At 41.8% G+C, this 22,598-nt stretch overlaps 2 protein-coding genes and 1 long non-coding RNA gene across 6 annotated transcripts in view; 2 read left to right on the top strand and 1 right to left on the bottom strand.

The window, feature by feature from the left end:
- SKA3 (spindle and kinetochore associated complex subunit 3) overlaps positions 1-4,646 on the top strand; it is a 32,047-nt gene extending 27,401 nt beyond the window's left edge. For all 3 annotated transcript variants that reach the window (XM_060129069.1, XM_060129068.1, XM_060129070.1), the window contains one exon: positions 3,312-4,646. The gene's annotated coding sequence lies outside the window, so the exon portion shown is untranslated. The remainder of the gene's footprint in view (positions 1-3,311) is intronic.
- On the bottom strand, positions 475-6,861 carry SAP18 (Sin3A associated protein 18). Its single transcript, XM_060129074.1, has 4 exons — positions 6,706-6,861; positions 6,466-6,575; positions 2,504-2,626; positions 475-2,242 (listed from the first exon to the last, which is right to left on the bottom strand). The coding sequence occupies exons 1-4, from the start codon at positions 6,832-6,834 to the stop codon at positions 2,086-2,088; spliced, it is 519 nt and encodes a 172-aa protein (XP_059985057.1). The 5' UTR covers positions 6,835-6,861; the 3' UTR covers positions 475-2,085.
- Positions 6,856-22,185, top strand: LOC132508696 (uncharacterized). Of its 2 annotated transcripts, none has more exons than XR_009536745.1 (4): positions 6,856-7,067; positions 7,638-7,865; positions 20,607-20,852; positions 21,097-22,185. It is a non-coding gene; the product is annotated as an uncharacterized LOC132508696 (long non-coding RNA). The 2 variants fall into 2 exon arrangements; XR_009536746.1 differs by having other exon boundaries at positions 6,858-7,067; positions 20,763-20,852.
- The last annotated feature ends 413 nt before the right edge of the window (positions 22,186-22,598 follow it).

Genomic DNA, 22,598 nt, shown 5'->3' with positions numbered 1-22,598 from the left:
TAGCGTGGTTTGGAAACAACCTTAAGGGTCTGTGGGTAGATGAATGGATAAAGTTGTGAGATACATACAGACACATACATACATGCAATGAAATATTACTCAGCCATAAAAAAAGAAGGAAATCTTGCCATTAGCAACAACTTGGACCTAGAGGGCATTATGCTGAGTAGAATTAGAGAAAGATATCAAGTACCACATGATCTCACTTAGATGTAGAATCCAAAACACAAAACCAACCAACCAACAAGACAAAACCAAACTCATAGATAGAACAGATTGTTGGTTATCAATGGTGAGGGGGGCAGGGGTGGGCAAAAGGGTTAAGGGGGTCAACTGTATGGTGACAGATGGTAACTATAGACTTGTGGTGGTGATCAGTTTGTAGTGCATACAAATAATGAATTATTCTGTATACCTGAGACTAATATATTGTTAGGTACCAATTTTACCTAAAAAAAAAAAAAAAAATCCACGTTGGAACCAAGCAAATAAACCGCTTTATTTTCAACTCGCCTGGAATTACAGGCGAAGCCCCCATTGTAGGAGTTCACACCATTATGAAAAGTTGGCTTTCAAAGTCCTTTAATGAGTTCCTGCCTTCTTGATCTGCACAGTATGTATCTTCTCCACAAACAGGAAGGTAATCATGGCTCCTCTTCTCCAAAAAATTAGGTTTAAGTTAATTGTGTGACTTAAGGAGCTCAAGCCTATCTAGTGTGAATGAATAAAGAATCGAAGGGTCTGTGCAAACTTCAGTGGAGAAGAGGCCCTAGATCTGGGTTGCAGGCTTGCATCTGTCACCTGTTGACTGCACCGGGGACCCCAATCCTACAGTCATTAGATTTAAAAGGCTGCTTTTGTAGGTACAAGATCAAATTAGTGCAATTTTACTTTGCTAGTACATTTTTTCAAATTTTGGAATACACATTTTCAAAATTTTCCACTGCAGTAGACTAAAGGTAACTGGCCTTATCACATACTGCACACTGTTTGTTTATAAACTTCAAAATGAGATGGTAACAGTGCTGTGGAAGAGACGGCACCCGTTCTGACTGAACTCTATAGTTAACTTTGTTTCTTACACGTCAAACACTATTCTAAGCCCTCTGCAAACATTTAATTAGTCTTCACAATCCTGTGGGCTGTTAACCTCCATTTTACAAATTTTAAACAAAAAAAAAACAGGTTCAAGTAACTTGTCCAAGGTTGCTGTTAGTGTAACCAGGATTTAAATGTTCAGCCCAACTGCTTATAACCACTGTGCATACTGCCTCTCAAATCAGAAGCGAGTCAGCCCCAGCACTGAACAGGGTGTGTGAACATCCCCTACTTAACTTGACCTCATCCCTGACCTTCTCCCTTGATCTTAAGATTCTTTCATTCCTCCCTGCATTTTCAGATCTTCAAGGTAAACCTTTCCATCCTTATCCTAAGTTCTAATCCTTGTTCCTCTATACTACTTCCTGCCCTCAGAATGCCCCATTCTCACCATTTTTAAAATATAAAAAGGCATCACTGTGGCACCCATTCTCCTTTTCTCTAACTTGTCATCACACCTTGATTCAGGCAGGCCGCTCCCTTCAAACACAGACAGCTTCTTCAACTTGCCTCAGCTCAGACTGTTCCAAAACGCCTCAGCTGCCCCTCTCACCTTCCCAAAGGTCTTCCCAACTCCATACAACCTTCTGGGCGACAAACTCCTGCTCTATTTAATACAATCTCATGGCTTTCCTGTTCTGCCCCATTTGGGCTTAAACATACCAACTCCACTACTTAGTATAAACCCCCAATACTAAATTAAACCCTGAACCCATGCCCCATTAACTTTCACACTCCAAGTGACTGCAACATAATACAGTTTTACATATAATGCTAAGAGCACTTTTCATATTTTACAGAAGAACGTGAAACATGGACTTTCTATTAATATTCATATCACAGCAAAGCCAAATCTAACTCCTAAATAGATGCATTACAATTTGTTTAGAGTTTAAAGGCTTAATGGCAATAAGGGGAGGACGAAAAAGCGAAAGTTTATTTTACATAACTGAATGGAAAATAAATTCAAGAAACAGTAAATAAAATTCAGTATGGCCTCATGCGCCCTGAAGGAGGTGGTGCCCGATTTGGAGGAGTGATTGCTATGTCCAGATAGTCTCCGATTTGGAACTTCTGCGACTGCAGCGTCATGGAGTCGTCAGTCCCCTTTCTCCCAGACATGGTGCTGCCAATCTCCTTTACTCTGCAGAGAAGGAGACCAACTGTTAAAGGGTGGCTGGTCAATGCCAGTGTGTGCTACAAAGTGACCGTGGGGCTGGACTTGCTCCATTATCTTACAGCACAGTTAAAATGTAAGTACTGCATTAATCTAAACCAGATATTAAGATGTATAAATCTGTAGTTCCCCCTCCACTAAAGGGATTCATTGAAGGGATTATCCCTATCAGTTAGAACATACTGAAATCAAAGAGATTATAGGAATTAAGAATGAAAAGTTACCTACCGATAGCCAGGCCTTTTAAGATCTGTAAAAACAATTGCAAAATTGAAGTGTGTGCCCTTCTTTCTGGCTTCTGGGTAGACTTCTTTTACTAAACTAGTCAGTTCTTTCAAGGTTGCATCCATCCTGAATTTTTTTTTTTAGAAAAAAAGACATTACATTTGATTAATCAGCAATGATGTAACCAAGGATACTGACACACAGTGAGTTAATTACCTGTGTCTCAATTGCAACTTTACCTTAGAAACTGTCAGGGTCTTACAACTGAGTTAATTTTGAAGCACCTACTAATACTATTTGCCCCCAAATATTCCCCTTACCAGCCTCAGTGTTTGAAATTTTCATGAATTAAGGTCAGACTGGTAATATGCTAAAAGGGAGTTCAGAATTACATATGCTACCTTTTGTTGCTGTGTAACATCTCACTGGCCTAGTGATTTACCCACTTAAGGATAACTAGTCCAAATTAATCCAAATTCTTAAAATAATTGTTTTTCATTATTTCAAAGACATACTTTTCTACATTTTAGCATCTCCTTTCTAAGACTGAGTGTTCTGATGAGTTTTACAATAGATGGACTCCTAAAGCCAATGAAACCTATGGAATTTTCAAGACTAAGCATAGGCTCCTTTCACAATATATATTCTTGTCCTGCCAACTTCTATTTGAACTCAGAATTTAATATAGTCCCTTGAGCTAATATGGCACAATCTGGAAAAACCTTTTAAAATATAAGCATCTTGTATTATATAAGCAACAGTCTAAGTTTCTGAATTGTTTTCTTCCCTGACAACTGGGAACATGAAACAGAGGACTTGGAACTTGAAGCAACACAGCCTGCAGAGTGCTATACAATGACCCTGGACACAAGGCACCTGTAAAGATGACAATTCCAATGGACAGCATCGAGCAGGGAATCAAACACCCAATGCATCATCTAGCTTTAACTCTGCACCCTATTTATACCATCTCTACCATATTATCCTCAAGTAGAACCATGGCTTCAACTGCAGTGAGAACAAAAACATCCACGATGACCACATCGACTTCCGTTCTCTACTGCTGCTGAATCCTCAATATGCCCGTAACAGAACTCAACAGTGTCCCCCGCAAAACATACCCTTCCTCTCATATTACCCTCAAAACTACCGTCACCCACTTAGATGCCCAGGTCACAAACCTAAGCATTGTTCAGTTCTTCCCATCTCTATCTTGTTGTTTCTACCTCCTAAAGACAGATCAAACTGGACTTCCCTGGTGGTCCAGAGGTTAAGACTCCACGCTTCCACTGCTGTAGGTGCAGGGTCAATCCCTGGTCGGGAACCTAAGATCCCACATGCCACGTGGCACAGCCAAAAGACAGATCAAATCTATTTTTTTCTCCATCTCCACCATCACAGCTTTATTTCAACCTCTCATTATTCAAATCTCTGTATGTTGCTTCCAACTCATCTCAACTTTTTTTTTTAACCTGACATTCTAATGATGTTTATTGTGTCAATTATTCCCTGGTATGTACAGTGTATACTTATGTACCAGAAAGGACTCTTTCTTCCTTTCCAACATTTCCCACATATTGTCATCTTGCTCATAATGAACGTGGGGAATTCGTTTCACACCTTTTGTCAGTCCTAAACAGTGGGAGTCCTCCACAAGCTTCCCACCTGCTGAGGACTCTCCCCAAACCAACAGTTGCAGTGCCAAGTGTTGCTTTCTGATTAGCAGTCTAAAAGGTGAGTACACAGGTGACAAATGCAAGAGCTTTCTCGGGGTTGAAGCCTTTGCTAGGTGACTGTGAGGGTCAGTTTTATGTGTCAATTTCGAGAAGCTACAGCCCCTAGTTATTCAAACACTAAGGTAGGTGTTGTGTAAGGTGTTCTTTAGATGGGATTAAAGTCTATAATCAGTTGACTTTAAGGCAGATTATCCTAGGTAATCTGAGTAAACCCTTTTAATCAATGAGTGGGCCTCATGCAATCAGTTGAAAAGGCCTTCAGAGCAGAGCTACTGAATTCCCTGAAGAAATTCAGCAGCTTATGCTGCAGAGTTCCAGCCTGCCCTTCATCATAACCTGCACCACAGGTTATGCACCACAGACTAGGGACTTAAGTACCTAAGCAGTCCCCACAATTGTGTGAACCAATTCTTTGCTATAAATCTCTTTATATCTCCTATTGGTCTGTGTTTCTGATTGAACCGTTACAGTGATCTACATAATTCTCTTCCCATAACCTGTTTAGTGGTCACCCAAGCACAGGATGTATCACTCCTGTGTGGGTATTCCCACAGCTCCACACAGTGCCTTGGACATTAGCAAACTCAACTAGCTTCTGCTGGGCTCCTCTGGACCTCACTCCTTTTTCCTTGATTTGTCTTAAGGCCTCCTACTTTGGCCCCTCAGTCTACTTCTACAAATTAAGAATTCACAATCTTCCCTCATTACTGCTTCTGGGAGTGGCAGCAGGGCTCTGTGCTACCCCTCACCAACCATCCTGTCTTTCTTTAGCCACCATTTTGAGGTATAACATAAGGTTGTCTTTCCTAGTTTGGTTGCAGTTTATGGACAGGACAGTTTAGGACAGGAAATTTTTGTAATTTCTTTCTTGATTGAGAGTAGAGAGTCTGTGGAACAGTCTCACCCTGCCATCTCCACCCTAAAGTCTTAATTAGCATTTATTTCATCTGCTTTCTCTCTGAGATTGTGTTTACTCTAGAGAGGGGCAGTACCCTCTTTATACCCTCTGGGTCTAAGCAAAGCACCTGGCAAATAGGAACTCTTAATTTGTTGGAGGAAATATAGACTTTTAACATCTGAACAGAGGTGTTCATCAATCTATTGATAACAGTTCTTCCCTATAAGTTAAATCAACCTTCCTGAACTTTTATCCTGGAACAATACTTAACTAGAATCATACTACATAAATTTCACTGAAAGGTGGAAACAACCCCTTAAGTGTTCATCAACAGACAAGTGGACAAAATGTAGCACATCCTTCCAATGAACTATTATTCAACCCTAAGAAAGAATGACTTTTTATGATATAATAAACCATGAACCTTGCAAACATAAGTGAAATAAGCCAGACACAACAGGACAAATCCGGTATGAGAGCACTTATATTAAATACTTAGAATAGATAAATTCATATAGACATAGAGGAGTGTCTACCAGGAACTGGGGTAAGGGAGGAATTCCCATTGTTACTGCTTACTGGGTACAGAATTTCTGCTGGGGGGAATTTAAAAGTTTTGTAAATAGTGGTAATGGTTGCACAATGTGAATATATTTAATGCCAGCAAATTGTACCCTTAAACAATTAAAATGGCAAATATATATTTTACCACACTAGATGTATTTTTAAAAATTATACACCTTTTACAGCTACTAAAAAGCCACGGTAACGTCCAACCAAGGAGCTGCATGCAGCTTGCTGTATGTGATGCTCCTAGTCAGACGCGGGGTAGGAAAGGTACGCTTGAGTGGAAAACGCTCAGGGGCAGGTCTTCAGGAAACACACATCAAAAGTTTCTCCATTAAGCACCACAACAAAAACCACCCGGTTCTGTTTTTTTCCATGCTAGGACACCTAAGGCTTAGTATTATGTGCAGACGCTCTACGAGGACGACAAATACCACCGAACAGCGCCACTCCCCCGCCCCATGTTATTCTAGCACCACAAACTCGACCAAGTTTAGGGGCGGCTACCACACTGAACGACCTACGTGTCACTTTCGTACCAAGCAGCCAAGACAGTGACAGCAACCTTGGCTCAATTCTTTACAACCCAAAAGTTTCAACCTCAGACGTAAAAGCGCCCCAAGATAAGCAAATACCCATTTCTCCAACAGCTGAGACCCCGACTTCCCGCGAGTTGCGCCCAGAGGCCCCGAGCGCTGGAGGAACTGAAAACGCGCCAGGCGGGCCCCCAGCGACCCCCGCCCCGACGCCAGGCCCTGACTCACCAGGTGTAGATCTGCAGCTCACTAGACGGCACGTTTCCGCGGGAGAACTCGTCCATGCGGTGGTGGCGGCCGTTGTTGGTGGTGAAGACGCGCAGCAACAGCGGGCAGGTCTGGGGGCGGGAGAGGCGAGAGTCAGGAGGCGGCGAGCGCGGCCCCTTCCTTCCCCTCCACCCGCGCACGGCCGCCCCCTCCCGGCCGCCCCTCCGCCCCGGGGCCCCCTCTACCTCTCTAGACCCGCACCTTCTCCCTATCGATGGGCTTCTCGGGCTCCTTCTTAATCTCCTCCTGAGTAACGCGCGACTCCACCGCCATCTTCCTCCTGCGGCCCGCTAGACGCTCGCCCTGACCTCCGACCCCAACAGCGAGCATGAGAATCAAGGCTCTCGCGAGGAGACGCTCGAGAATTTATAGACGACCGGCGTGGAGGGCGGGGCGTCTCTCGGCGCAGGCGCACTAGGCGGTGCGGTGCGGGGGCCCGGCGGGCGCGCCTGCGCGCTGCGTCCTGGGAAAGGGCGGGCGCCGGCGTAGCGGGCTAGACGCTGAGGGGGTCTAGGGACGGGCGCGCGCGGAGGGGCTGCTTGAGGGAGGCGGACGCCGGGAAGGTAAGGGTGAGCGCGCTCTGGGAATAACCGTGAGCCGCCTTCGCGGCCAAGGGATGGGATGCGTGGTACTACAGGCGCTAACGGGAGAAGGCTGGCAAATCTGACTAAAGTGAAAAAAAAAAAAAGAAAAAGGCTTCTCAGAGAAACAAGCCGCAGGCCCGGAGGAGACGCCCGAGAGGCGTGTGGTGTCTGGAAAGCTAGTGTCCGGGAGGCCCAAGGACTCCTGGAGAAAAGCACAGACATCCCGGTGGGAAGTGGGCAGAAGAGTTGGGCAAGTGCTTTAAAACGGAGGAATCCAGGTGTCCGGTCAACACAGAAGGCGTTCGGGCGCAGTGCTAACCCGGGGACGCGTTAAAACCACAGGGACTGGCTTAGGCTGGTTGGATTTTAGACACACTGCGCCCGCTGGCTTGGCGGAAACGAGACGCTCTGACCTGCGCCGTGGGTGGACCGCGGGGATCCTCTGACGCTGGCGGCGGCGTAGGCCGTGCGCCCACTCTGGGCGGTTGAGGGTCGTGAAGGTGCGTGTACTTGCGATCTAACAATTCCGCTCTGTGGTATTTACTCTAGAGAAAACCTGGCTCAAGGACACCCGGAGACGCTACAGGAATATTCCTGGCGGCGTCGTTAATAAGGACGAAGTCTGGAACCTCCCCCCCCAAGTGTCTAAGGCGACGATACTTCAGTGAATTGTGGTAGACCGTGCAGCAGCACAACTACCCAGCAGCAGTGGGTGGCATACGGCAACCAGGGCGAACGGACTGTTGCGGTGGCCAAGACGTTCGTTCGTTTTTCCCGGTAAGCTGTCTCTAGCAGTACCTAGTTGTCTTTCACTTCATTGGAAAGTTTTGTTAGATTGTATGTGACAGCTGTCATATCAAAGTGCATTTAAAAAAAGACTTATAAAACTTGGTGAATTTTTGTGTAGCCATCTTAGTGTTGAAGATGAAAGGAAAAAAAGCAATATTTTCGGCATGTCATGCTTTATTAGTTCAAGAAATGTAAAAATGCAGCTGAAATGCACAAAAAGATTTGTGCAGCGTGTGGAGACGGTGCTGTGACGGATCGAACGTGCCAAAAATGGTTTGTAAAATTCCTCGCTCGGGTTAGACCAGTTGAAGTTGATAGCAATCAAATCGAGACATTAATGGAGGACAATCAACGTTATACCACGTGGGAGATAGACAGCATACTCAAAATATCCAGATCAAGCGCTGAAAATCCTTTGCACCAGCTGGGTTTTGCGAATCGCTTTGATGTTTGGGTTCCACATAAGTTAAGCGAAAGACACATTATTGACCATATTTCCGCGTGTGATTCTCTACTTAAAGATAACGAAAATGTTCCGTTTTTAAAACAAATTGTGACGGGCGATGAAAAGCACATAATGTACAATAATGTGGAACGGAAGAGATTGTGGGGCAAGCGAAATGAACCACCTCCAACCACACCAACATCACTGGAGTTCATCCAAAGAAGGTGATGTTGTGTATATGGTGGGATTGGAAGGGAGTCCTCTATTATGAGCTCCTTACAGAAAAACCAAACAATTTCAACAACTACTGCTCCGAATTAGACCAACTGAAAGGAACACTCGAAGAAAAGCGCCTGGAATTAGTCAACAGAAAATGCATACTCTTCCATCAGCATAATGCAAGGCTGCATGTATCTTTGATGACCAGGCAAAAACTGTTACAGCTTAGCTGGGAAGTTCTGATTCATCCGCTGTTTTCACCAGACATTGATTGCACCTTCGGATTTCCATTTATTTTGGTCTTTACAAAATTCTCTTCATGGAGAAAATTTCAATTCCCTGGAAGACTGTGAAAGGCAGCCAGAAAAGTTCTTTGCTCAAAAAGATAAAAAGTTTTGGGAAGATGGAATTATGAAGTTGCCTGAAAAATGGCAGAAGGTAGTGGAACAAAAGGGTGAATAGGTTGTTCAATAAAGTTCTTGGTGAAAATGAAAAATGTGTCTTTTATTTTTGCTTAAAAACGAAGGAACTTTTTGGCCAACCAGTAGCTACACGAAACAGCATGAAATTCGCAAACATAGTTCTGGGTATAGGAAGCCAAAGACAAAGGAATATTTACTGGGGGAATCCATTTTAACATCCAGAAGTAGGCAGTACTAAACTATGTTGTTCAGGGTGCATTTCCAGGTGTTGTAATTATAAAGAGAAAAGCAATGAAGTAATTACTACAAAAGTCAGAATGGTAGTTACCTCCGAGCAAAGGAGGGGACTGTGATCATGGAGGGTCAGAGGAGGCGCTTCTGGAGTGTTGAGAACATTCTATTTTTTGACCTAGGTGGTGGTTACTCAGTTGTTTGATTTAAAAGTATTCTTTATAAACAGTGCTTTCGTGTTGTGCATACTCTTCTCCATGAATGTTTTTTCTTGCTATTTTTTAAAAATAGCACCTTAAAGAAAAAACGAATGCCTATGAATCAGTAAGGAAAAGACAATCCAATAGAAAAGTGGGAAAAGACATGATAGGCATTTCATAGGAGAGAAAACACAGATTACATGGAAACATGGAAAAGATGCCCAACCTCATGAATAATCATAATGCACATTTAAACCACAATGAGATAACATTTCACTCTACTAGATTGGCGGGAATGTAAAAGTCTGATGACCAAGTGCTGGCAAGGATTTGGAGGAAAGGGAATTATTATGGGCTAGTCTCATCCACTTTGGAAAAACCAGCATTACCTAGAAAGACTAGATATGTGCACCCCTTAAGACTCATCTATTGCACTCCTATTAGTATACTCTAGGGGAACTGTTACACATGAGCACCAGGCACCATGTTGAATAATGTTCTAACATCTTTATTCATAATAACTAGAAACAATCTGAATGTCTATGAAGACTATTTATAAAGTGGAGTACCATAAAGACTTGAAAGTGAACGAATGAATCAACATGCTTTTTGAAAAGGTAGTATAAAAAAAGCAAGTCACAGAAAACACAATAAGATTCAATTTATGAAAAGTTCAAAAATAGGAATGCACCCCCCCAAAAAAAATACTATATAGGGAAGCAAACACAAGTGTTAAAGCTATAACGAGAAGCAAGGGGATGAAAACACTGAATTCAGGACAGTGTTACCTCTGAGAGTAAGCTTCATGCAATTTTGAAGGGCATCCAGGGAGTTTTTAAGGCACTAGTAATGTACTCTTTCTCACTAAAAGCGGCGTGGTTTTTCATTCTTTACATTGTAGCTATACATTTTAGATTGTCTTTTATGCATGTGATTTACATCACTGTAAAAACAAAATTTTCTTTAAGTTGGTTAGGGATGGGACCTTGCATGCATTCAACTTTTTAAAGCATGATACTTAAATTTCCTCCCCAGTTCTGATTCCAATATTAAATCTTTTTCAAAACCACCGTAGTATAAAAATACAGACACATGAGGGCACTCTAGTCAATCAGTTAAAGGGAAAACATTGAAACTGTGAAAATGAAGAACCTCACAACCTTTTATTGGTGCTATTGGGGAGGTTTAGTTTCTTAGATATAAGCTCTCATTTTGAACCTTTCCAAATAATAAGCTCTCATCAAAACAGAATTTCCCAATACCTTGAGTCAGTGGAACTATAGTTTTATCATAGAACAGTTAAGGTAGGTTTTCAGGCATCCCTTAATCCACCTCACTTGGCCTTCTAGGTCCAGCTCTGAACACACGTTTTAATATTTAAGTATATGCATCCATTCTCTTTTTCTTTAGAATTTACTCAAATGAGTATTACACGTCCAGGTATATACTGAAAAGAATTGAAAGCAGGGACTGAAACAGCTATTTGAACACCAATGTTCATAGCAGCATTGTTCACAATAGTCAAAAAGTGGAAATAACTAAGTGTCAACAGATGAATGGTTATGAATACTGTGGAATATTATGCAGCCTCAAAAAGGAATGAAGTGGACTTCCCTGGTGGCACAGTGGTTAACAATCCGCCTGCCAATGCAGGGGACACGGGTTCGATCCCTGGTTCGGGAAGATCCCACATGCCTCAGAGTAACTAAGTCCATGTGCCACAACTACTGAAGCCCGTGTGCCTAGAGCCTGTGCTTTGCAACAAGAGAAGCCACTGCAAGTGAGAATCCCGCGCACCAAAATGAAGAGTAGCCCTCGTTCTCCGCAACTAGAGAAAGCCTGCGTGCAGCAACGAAGACCCAACACAGCAAAAAATAAATAAATTTTTTTAAAAAAGGAAGTAAATACTGGTACTTGCCACCATAGTGATGAACCTTGAAAACATTATGCCAAGTGAAATAATCCAGACACAGAGGAGCAAATATTGTATGATTCCACTTATATGAGGCACCTATAATTGACAACTTCATAGATACAAAAAGTAGAATAGAGGTCACCTGGGCCTGGCAGGAGATGGGACTGAGGAGTTATTATTTAGTGGGTACAGAGTTTCTGTTTGGGACAATGAAAATTTCTGGAAAAGGACAATGGTGATGGTTGCCCAACATAATGAATATACTTACTGTTACCTAATTGTACACCTAAAAATAGTTAAAATCATACATTTTATGTTATATATATTTTACCACAAAACTTTTTTAAAGAGTGAACATTTGAGGTATGTGAAAATAGGTCATCAAGCTTTCTTCACTTTTCCTTTTCTCCCTCTTTCTTTTACATATTCCGGCATTTCAAATTGAGAGAAAGGTAAATTATCCTAATTAAAATCAGAAATATGTAATGTGAAGTTTTACAGAATACTCCTTAGTCAGTGACTATAGCTCCATGGCTATTTCTGATGCTGAGGTTAAGGACAGCTTCTGGTGGCAGGAAAATAGGCATTCATGAATATGTACAAAACATGTTTCTGGAAAAGATTTAATAGAATATATTTTTATAGAATTTTCTGACTCTTGATAAAAGTTGTGGATTGTAAATTTGAACCTCTCTGGGGGCGTTATTAAACTTTTCAAATTTTTCCTTCATGTACATCTGTGGGAGACCAGGTGTATGGCATTTATAAGCACAATATTTATTTATGGGTTTCTATTTCAGAAAAAGGTGTATGTAAATACTCTCAGTAAAGCATCTGCTTGTTACCAAGAGTAGAAAAAAATATATGCATTTCCATAACCATTCCTAGAAGAATTAAGCCTAGAGGCAGTATAATTATGACTTAGAAGATAGGTTGTTTTATATTCCCCTAAAAAGTGTATTTTTTACAAATGAGCATACGTGCCTGCTTGGCATTAGCACTACAAGCAGTGCTGCCATGAACCAGTCCTGATGTCCCTAAGTGGTCTTGCTGTGTCATCTCTAGTCATTCTTCGCATTACAGCTCGGGGCGGTTGGTAGCGTTTTTTTAAAGGCTACTCCCACTACAACACACTCTGAGGTATGGGATTTGGGAGTCCATTTTTTAAGCCCTTCCCTGGTTCTCAGAACCATCTCATTTACAGAATATGGAATATTCTGTAAATCCTACACAGCAGGAATGGCCAGATGCTGGGAGGAAGTCCAGAGATGGTTCTCAGAACCATCTCATTTACAGTACATTTTAAGCCAATGGAACAGAATGACGGGTCACATTTGCTTTTCAGAGAGTTGAAATATCTCTCACTTTTTAAAGTGACCCCCTGTTTTAAGCATTTAAATGATTATATTGAAAATTATTTTTTATATAAATTTTATTTTATTTATTTCTGGCTGTGTTGGGTCTTCATTGCTGCACGTGGGTTTTCTCTAGTTGCGGCGAGCAGGGGCTACTCTTCATTGCGGTACATGGACCCCTCATTGCGGTGGCTTCTCTTGTTGAGGAGCATGGACTCTAGGTGCACGGGCTTCAGTAGTTGTGGCAGGCAGGCTCAGTAGTTGTGGCTCGCAGGCTCTAGAGCACAGGCTCAGTGGTTGTGGCGCATGGGCTTAGTTGCTCCGTGGCATGTGGGATCTTCCAGGACCAGAGCTCGAACCCTTGTTCCTGGCATTAGCAGGCGGATTATTAACAACTACGCCACCAGGGGAGCCCCCTGAAAGTGATTTTTAAACAGATATGCTATTCCTCAAGAGTCTGCAGAGTGTCAACAGTGTATTTACCAGAAGCAAGTTGTGGAAGGCAACCAAAAAGCTTAATTAATGCTTAAAAAGCTTAGGCTCTGAAGTTAGATAGATCTTAAGTTTAAACTTCAGCTCAGTCAGTTGCTAGTTGGTTAATCTTGAATCACTTAACTGCTCCAACTCAGATTCCTGATCCATATTAGGATAATAGAATACCAAATAACCTGTTATGAGGAATAAATGCATCTAAAATAGTTGGCATAGTGTCTGCTATATATACTAAGCACTCAACAAATGTGAGCCATTGTAATCACCATCATCATCTTGTAGATTCTGTTTCGTTTTGCAATGAGGCAAGGGGGACAAAATAAGAGGCTAATTTCCTTCAACTCCCTCTATTGCCCAAGGGTAAATGATTTCATGAAAACTTCATGAAAAAAATAGCATTGCTGTCATAATTACTTAATTATACATTTCTGCCAATTCACTACCCTGCACATTCAAATAAAGATGTACTAATCTTGGGATTAAGATGGTCCAGTGGTTAAGACTTCACGCTTCCACTGCACAGGGCGTGTGATCAATCCCTGGTTGGGATCTTCATGTCTGGGAAGCGGCACAGCCAAGAAAAACAAAATAAAATTTTAAAAATATTTTCATTTTTTATTTTCATGTGGGAAATGGTGGGTTTTATTAATATTTATTTATTCTTTTATTTATTTGGCTATGCTGGGTCTTAGTTGAGGCATGCAGGATCTTTTAATTGTGGTATGCAGGATCTAGTTCCCTGACCAGGGATCAAACCTGGGCCTCCTGCATTGGGAGCATGGAGTCTTAACCACTGGGCCACCAGGGAAGTCCCCAAAAAATATTAAAAAAAAAAAAAAGGTTACACATGAAGAAAGATCTCCAGTAATTTATTTGTTAGTTCTTTGGGATTAGGAAATGTATGTGAATAGATTCCTTTGTGGTATTGATGTCCACCATGGCCTGAATATTAAGATTCTGCTTTATATATATGAGACAGTAAAATATGTGTTGAATGCTTGAAGACATTTTAAAGTGCTTAGATAAGTATCCCAGTATCATAGTCTCACCTTTTAGATTTATATGGCAGTAATAATAATAGTATTTAATCATCACTGTATCAGTTATCTTTTTATTGCTGTGTAACAACCACCTGAAAACCTAGAAGCTAAAGTAACAACCATTTTATTTGGGCTGGTCTCAGCTAGGCAGTTCTGGTCTCGCCTGGTTTCCCTCATGTAATTGTGGTTATCTGAGAGCTCAGCTTGGAGGAAGGGGGTTAGGTGGTCTAAGGTACTTCACCTCCCTATCTAGCTGATGGCTATGGCTGTTGTCTGGGCCATGTGTCTTTCACATCATGGTCTCAGGGTTCCAGTAGAGTCAGACCAGAAGCTGCAAGGCACAGTAAGCACTTGGCTCATTAGCTACACAACTTCATTTTTGCCACATTCGGTTGGCCAAAGCAAGTCGCAAAGCCATGCCAAGAATCAAGTAAGTGGAGAAGTAGACTTTACTTCCTGGTCAGTTATAGCTAAGACACACTACAAAAGGGCATGTACGTAGGATGGAGGAATTTATGGCCATTTTTAACAATCTACATGCTAGGCACTTTACACGTTTGCATGCATTATCTCATTTATTTTTCACAACCGTCTTATGAGATGTGTATATTATTGAACCTATTTTACAGATGAGAAAACTGAAACACAGGGATGTTATGTAAGTTAACATTTCTATTTGGAAAATGTTTATTAAGGGTTCTTAATGGGGCTTACCTGGTGGTGCAGTGTTTAAGAATCCGCCTGCCAATGTAGGGGACATCATTTCGAGCCCTGGTCCAGGAAGATCCCACATGCCACGGAGCAACTAAGCCCGTGCACCACAACTGCTAAAGCCCGTGTGCCACAACTGCTGAAGCCTGTGTGCCACAACTACTGAAGCCTGCACGCCTAGAGCCCGTGCTCCACAACCAGAGAAGCCACCACAATGAGAAGCCACAATGAGAAGCCCGCGCACCGAAACGAAGAGTAGCTCCCGCTCACTGCAACTAGAGAAAGCCTGCGCACAGCAACCAAGACCCAGCGCAGCCAATAATTAATAAATAAATAAACTTATTTTTTAAAAAAAGTTCTTAATGACTAAAACTATGCTGGTAATAGAATGTTACATTTAAAGGAAGCATAAAATATTATAAATAAAGTAATTCAATTATGTTTTTAAAATATATGCACACAAACATTCTGGGAGGAAATATTCAAAAATATTAACAAATTCTTCTGAGTTGGAAAGTAATGGATAATTGTGATTCCATCTTTTTTTGTTTTCCACATTGTTTATGAGTATATATTTACTTTTAGAAATTAAAAGTAATGTTTAAAAAGTAAATCTCTATAAAAACTCACAAGAAGAAATAGATGATCTGAATAGACCTTTGTCTATTATAATGAATCAATAACTAATAACCTTCTAAAACAGAAAGCACCAGGCCCACATGGGTTCACTGGTGAATTCTACCAAACGCTTAAGGAAGAAAGTATACAAATTCTTCACAATCTCTTCCAGAAAATAGAAGAAGAGAGAACACTTCTTAACTCATTCTGTAAGGCCAGCATTACCCTAATACCCAAACCAGACAAAGACATTACAAGAAAGAAAAACAACAGACTAATATTTATCATAAGCATAGATGCAAAAATCCTTAACAAATAATAGCAAATCAAATCCAACAATGTGTAAAAAGTTATACATTATGACCAAGTGGGATTTATCCCAGATAGGCAAATCAGGGAGCATGATGCCTCCAGCTTTATTTTTCTTTCTCAAGGTTGCTTGGCTCTTCAGGCTCTTTTGTGGTTCCATACAAATTTTAGGATTGTTTGTTCTATTTCTGTGAAAAATGCCATTGGAATTTTTATAAGGATTGCTTTTAATCTGTGGATTGCTCTGGGTAGTATGGATATTTTAACAATATTAATTCTTCTAATCCATGAGCATAGAATATTTTTCCATTTAGCTGTGTCTTCTTCAATTTCTTTTCTGAATGTCTTATAGTTTTCAGTAGGTAGGTCGTTGACCTCCTAGGTTGAATTTATTCCTAGGTATTTTATTCTTTTTGGTACAATTGTAAATGAGATTGTTTTCTCAATTTCCTCAATGTCTTACAGCTTTCTTTCCAGCTTAAAGAAGCCCCTTTAACATTTCTTTTAAGGCTAGTTTAATGGTGATGAACTCCTTGAGCTTTTGCTTTCTGGAAAACTCTTTATCCTTCATTTCTGAATGATAACTTTGTCAGGTGGAGTATTCTTGGTTGCAAGTTTTTTCCCCTTTCAGCTCTTTGAATATATCATGACACTCCCTCCTGGCCTGAAAAGTTTTTTTCTGCTGAAGAATCTGCTGAGAGTCTTATGGGGGTTCCCTTGTATGTAACAAGTTATTTTTCTCCTTCTATTTGCTGCTCTGTTGAGTTTCACTGCCTTGTCTTCATGTTCACTGATTCTTTCTACTGCTTCATCTTGTCTGCTGTTGAACCCTTAAGTGTATTTTTCAGTTATTATATTCTTCAGCTCTGTTACTTCTGTTTGATACTTTCTTATATTTTCTATCTCTCTGTTGAAATTTTCACTGTGTTCATCTATTCTTCTCTTCATTTCAGTAAGTATCTTTATGACCATTAGTTTTAACTTTTTATCAGGTAAATTACTTATCTCCGTTTCATTAAGTTTCTTCTGAGATTTTATCTTATTTTTTCATTTGGAACATATTCCTCTGTTTCTTCATTTTGCTTGACTTTCTGTGTTGGTTTCTATACAGTAGATAAAACAACTACCTCTCCCAGTCTTGAAGGAGCGGCCTCGTGCTGGAGGTGAAATTTGTCATTCAACCCTGCCCCAGCTCTTGGTTGTCTCTCAAATCTTGTGCTTGTCCAAACAGCTTATTATTTTTTTTATTCAAGTATAGTTGACTTACAATGTTGTGTAAATTAATTTCTGCTGTACAGCAAAGTGTTTCAGTTATACATATATATACATTCTTTTTCATATTCTTTTCTATTATGGTTTATCGCAGGATATTGAATATAGTTCCCTGTGCTCTACAGTAGGACCTTGTTGTTTATCCATTTTATATATAATAGTTTGCATCTGCTAATCCCAAACTCCCAAACAATCCCTCCCCCCACACCCCTCCCCCTTGGCAACCACAAGTCTGTTCTCTATGTCTGTATGTCTGTTTCTGTTTCGTAGATAAGTTCGTTTGTGTCATTATATGTGTCATACCACATAAAAGTGATATCATGTCATACCACATATAAGTGATATCATATGGTATTTGTCTTTCTCTTTCTGACCTACTTCACCTAGTATGATAATCCCTAGGTCTATCCATGTTGCTGCAAATAGCGTTATTTCATTCTTTTTTTATGGCTGAGTAGTATTCCATTGTATGTATGTACCACATCTTCTTTATCCATTCATCTGTCAATGGACATTTAGGTTGTTTCCGTGTCTTGCCTATTGTAAATAGTGCTGCTATGAACCTTGGGGTGCATGTATCTTTTTGAATTATAGTTTTGTCCAGATATTTGTACAGAAGTGGGATTGTTGGATCATATGGCAACTCTATTTTTAGCTTTTTGAGGTACCTCCATACTGTTCTCCATACTGTTTTCCACAGTGCCTACACCAATATACATTCCCACCAATAATGCAGGAGTGTTCCCTTTTCTCCACAGCCTCTCCAGCATTTGTTATTTGTAGATTTTTTTTTTTACTTATTTATTTATTTTTATTTTTGTCTGCATTGTGTCTTCATTGCTATGTGCAGGCTTTCTCTAGTTGCGGCAAGAGGGGACTGCTCTTTGTTGCGGTGCATGGGCTTCTCATGGTGGCTTCTCTTGTTGCAGAGCATGGACTCTAGGCGCACAGGCTTCAGTAGTTGTGGCACATAGGCTTAGTAGTTGTGGCTCACAGGCTCAGTAGTTGTGGCACACAGGCTTAGTTGCTCCGCAGCATGTGGGATCTTCCCAGACCAGGGCTTGAACCCGTGTCCCCTGCGTTGGCAGGCAGATTCTTAACCACTGTGCCACCAGGGAAGCCCCTGTAGATTTTTTAATGATGGCCATTCTGACCAGTGTGAGGTGGCAACTCATTGTAGTTTTGATTTACATTTCTCTAATAATTAGCAATGTTGGGTACCTTTTCATGTGCCTGTTGGCCATTTGTATGTCTTCTTTGGAGAAATGTCTATTTAGGTCTTCTGCCCATTGTTGTTGTTGTTGTTGTTGTTTTTAAATGCCTGCCTAGAAAATGCACAGGCAAGAACTAAGTAGATGAAATTTTTTGTGTGGTTTGTTTTTTTAAAATAAAGGAGGGTTTTCTTTTCTTTTTTTATATTTATTTATTTATTTATTTTTGGCTGCATTGGGTCTTTGTTGCTGCACACAAGCTTTCTCTAGTTGTGGCAAGCGGGGCTACTCTTCGTTGCAGTGCACGGGCTTCTCATTGTGGTGGCTTCTCTTGTTGTGGAGCACGGGCTCTAGGCGTGCAGGCTTCAGTAGTTGCAGCACGTGGGCTCAGTAGTTGTGGCTCATGGGCTTGGTTGCTCCACAGCATGTGGGATCTTCCCAGACCAGGGCTCGAACCCGTGTCCCCCGCATTGGCAGGAGGATTCTCAACCACTGCGCAACCAGAGAAGCCCTTCTGTCCATTTTTTGATTGGGTTGTTTCTTGCTGTTGTGTTGTTGTTGAATTGTATGAGCTGTTTGTGTATCTTGGGAATTAATACTTTGTCAGTCGCATCATTTGCAAATATTTTCTCCCAGTCTGTAGGTTGTCTTTTCATTTTGTTTATGGTTTCCTTTGCTGTACAAAAGCTTGTAAGTTTGATTAGGTCCCATTTGTTTATTTTTGCTTTTATTCCTATTGGGTCGGCAGACTGACCTAAGAAAACATTGGTACAACTTATGTAAGAGAATGTTTTGCCTATGTTTTCTTCTAGGAGTTTTACGGTGTCATGTCTTATATTTAAGTCTTTAAGCTACGTTGAGTTTATTTTTGTATAGGGCGTGAGGGTGTGTTCTCAGTTCATTGATTTACATGCAGCTCAAACAGCCTATGATATTTTTACTTGCTCCCAGTAAAAGGCGTGTGCCAAGACCTGCCATGTCCCAAAGGGGAGGGTCTCAGCACCTGGATTCAGGCTGACTGGAAGCCAGACCCTCAGGCAGCAGCTTTTAAAAGAATGCAATGTATACAGCCCTGTGGGACTGCAAGTGTAAGCCCCACTGGCCACCAGAGCCAGGCTATCTGGAGGTGTCCCCTGGGCAGCAGCTGCAAAAACTGGGACTCCAGACGAGCGTATAAGCTCTTCTCTGGGAGATACCAGTGAGCTAGAGAAAGGTAGAGGGAGCATGCCCAAATGATCCACAGCCCACGTTCATTTTGTTTTGTTTTAATAGTGGTCACCCACTATTAAAGTGGTATCTTATTATGGCTTAGATTTTCATTTACCTAGTGATTAGTGATGTTGAGCATCTTTTCATATGCTTCTTGGCCAGGTATCTGGGTTTTAAACTGTTATAGAGTGCTGAATTATAGCTGATTTCAGCCGATCCTCGTGTCTTTTGTAAGACTGCATAACAAAAATAGCTCACAAACAATCTAGAGACCAGTGAGCTTTTTAAGGTGCCTCAGAAGTTCAGCCCATGTCACTTCAGTTGGGTTCTAACACTGTTGAATTGGAGACCTTCAATGTGGCCCAAAGCATGTAGCAGTTCTAGTTCAATCACTGTTTAAGTAAGTGGATGAATACTCAGAAGGATATAAAAGCCTCTTAAAAGAGAAGGAATGTCTTATTACATACAGAAAACTCTAGGCCTACATGGTTCCACTGCTGTATTCTTCCATCCATTTAAGGAAGAAATAAGACCAACTCTACACAAATGTTTCCAGAAAGTAGAACACTTCCCAACTCTTATTATGAGGCTGGCATTGCTCTGATCCCAAAGCCAGACAAACGCTCTCTGCAGAGGGCCCTCAGACCTCCTTCCTAAAGCACACTGACTGGTACCAGTGGGAGCTGACTGGTGAAGCTGGGCCTGGAGCTCAGTGCTGGAAAGGGGGTGGGGAGGTGGTACAGGCTGGGGTGCTGTGGGAGTTCAGTCAGAACGAGCACCCTGAAAGGAGCTTCACAGAAGCGCAAGTTCTCTGGGTCCTGTGTGTGATGCAGCAGGAGGGGCCTCCTTCAGAAGCAGCTCGCTCATGCTGTGCAGTGTCTTTTTCCTTCTTTAAAGTTTATTTTTGTGTCCCGTTGAGTGAAATGCACCTTCCCACTGTACAGAACAGAAGGAATAGTTACTCTGCTTTTTCATCAAATGAGAATTTTTCTGGCAGTTTTGCAGTGATTGACGTGGCTTAGCCATTTTCACACAATTCCTCCCCATTCTTTTTACGACTGTTTTGTCCTGAGTCCTTAGGTTTCTGTGGTCCCCTAGGTCCATGCACTTGGCCTGCTCCCCTGGCTGTGGAAGAAGAGGGGGCTCCTGCTGTCTCCCCCAGCTCCGTCTGCTGTGCTGCCTGCCAGGTGGAGTGAAGGCCACATGGGACCATCAAAGCCCTTTCCATCATCTTAGATCCTGACCTTCCCATGAAACCTGCCCAGGAGGAGGGGGTGACACCAAGAAGGAGGAGAAAGCTGGTGGAGTAAATGCTAAGACCTGCAGGTGAGCTTCAAGGAGAGATGTGGGCTGGGACACGGCGGGGACAAGCCCGGAGGTGTGGGCGCCAGGTGCTTGGCCCTCCCTGCTCTTAGCAACTGGCGGTTAAGCAACCACAGGGCTGGGATTTCTGGCAAAGTTTTCTCCATTTTACTCATCTGTGAGGGCTCAGCACTTCTCATGAATTAGTGCATGGAAGGCTCACAAAAACCTTGCGAAATTATACGACTCTTCTTCCTTTTTCTTTCAGGTGTGGAGACCCTGAGTCCCGGCTGGGAGCCCAAGGATGCAGACAGGGTCCCAGCGAGGGCGGCTCAAGACGCCTTCCCTTGGCATCCTTGTCATCGCAGCTCAGGAACTGTCCAAGAGCACACAAGGCAGGTCCAAACCCGGACCTAATGCAGGACTCACCCCGCGGGGCACCCACAGGCCCTCAGCGAGGAGCGTGTGCCCCACGGAAGGCTGTACCATGCTTGCCAGGACTGGAGAGGCTGCCTGGAAACACTTTTTTTCCTGCCTTTAGAAATTTGCTTGCACTTTCTAGAAAATATACATTATATATATATTTTTTTATATGTAAAAATATAAATACACACACATATTCAGATGTCTCCCTTGAAACTGTGATGCCCGTACGTTAGCATTCTCATCTTAAACAGAGAACACTTGGCTTGGGGGTAGAGCTACCTGTATGCTAAATCAGCAGCTGTGGGTTGTCTCGCCCCTCAGGTTTCAGATCTGCCTGGCCCTGTGAGGCACGAGGTTCCCCTGGGCTTTGATGTCAGAAGAACTTGAGGTGCCCTGTCCGTCCCTCGGGTCCCCACACCCTGGAGCCTCAGCTCCTCCATCTCTGCTTACCTGGCACGAGATGCAAAGTGCCCGGGGCAGCTTGGCGCCAATGGACAGAAACTCCTTTAAGCAGCTTCCAGCCTTGGAGGACCCGACAGATCCAACTTTTTCAGTTTTACACTCAATGTGCAAGTATATTGAACATGAATCGTCTTCATTTATCACCCAAGTGAGAAAACATGGGTCTTTTAAAAACCTACCAAATGTAAACTTTTCCTAAGACCTCATCTATACAAAGAAGTAACTACTAGTTGGACTGATCTTTCAAGACCTTTCTCTATGATTACTTATTTCCTGAAATGTTTTATTTTTTATTAAAATAACATGTATTGCACAAAATTCAGAAGAAAATATCAAAGTGAAAGAAGAAATTTTTTAAATTATCCATAACCCTGTGAGGTAGAGTGATAACAACTATGAATATTTTGGTGTTTTTCATTCATTTTGTGTGGATACACATGTATATAAATAAATACGTGCCAATGTGGAATGACATGGTAACATTTATTTGATAATCTTTTTCTAAACATTTCATCAATATATACTACAGAAAAATGCACAACCTCCTTTTATATGCAATACGTGACAATCATCTTAACCTAGCATTAAATCCTCTTGTATAGCAGAGTGTAGATTTCCTCTGTGAACCTGCTGCCTCTCCGGGATTCCGGAATTGCCTGAGGTCAAACAACCTTCTGATATGAGTTTCAGTTCTTCGGTAAGATGTTTTCTTTCTTTTTTTTTTTTTTTTTTGGCCTTGCCACGCGACTTGCAGGATCTTGGTTCCCCGACCAGGGATTGAACCTGCGCCCTCAGCACCTCAGCAGTGAAAGCACGGAGTCCTAACCACTCGACTGCCAGGGAATTCTCCAGTAGGACTCTTTTTTTTTTTTTTTTTTTTTT

Source organism: Lagenorhynchus albirostris, chromosome 18, assembly GCF_949774975.1.
Source record: "Lagenorhynchus albirostris chromosome 18, mLagAlb1.1, whole genome shotgun sequence".
Classification (NCBI taxonomy): domain Eukaryota; kingdom Metazoa; phylum Chordata; class Mammalia; order Artiodactyla; family Delphinidae; genus Lagenorhynchus; species Lagenorhynchus albirostris.
This window is presented reverse-complemented; position numbering and strand designations above follow the sequence as displayed.

What these genes read in the sequence shown, in the direction of transcription:
- SAP18 (XM_060129074.1), bottom strand. Translation starts at nt 6,834, where the DNA reads ATGCTCGCTGTTGGGGTCGGAGGTCAGGGCGAGCGTCTAGCGGGCCGC. An exon ending in GAGCTGCAGATCTACACCTG is followed by an intron (nt 2,627 to 6,465) that starts GTGAGTCAGGGC and finishes AAAAAAATTCAG; the next exon opens with GATGGATGCAACCTTGAAAG. An exon ending in CTTAAAAGGCCTGGCTATCG is followed by an intron (nt 2,243 to 2,503) that starts GTAGGTAACTTT and finishes CCTTCTCTGCAG; the next exon opens with AGTAAAGGAGATTGGCAGCA.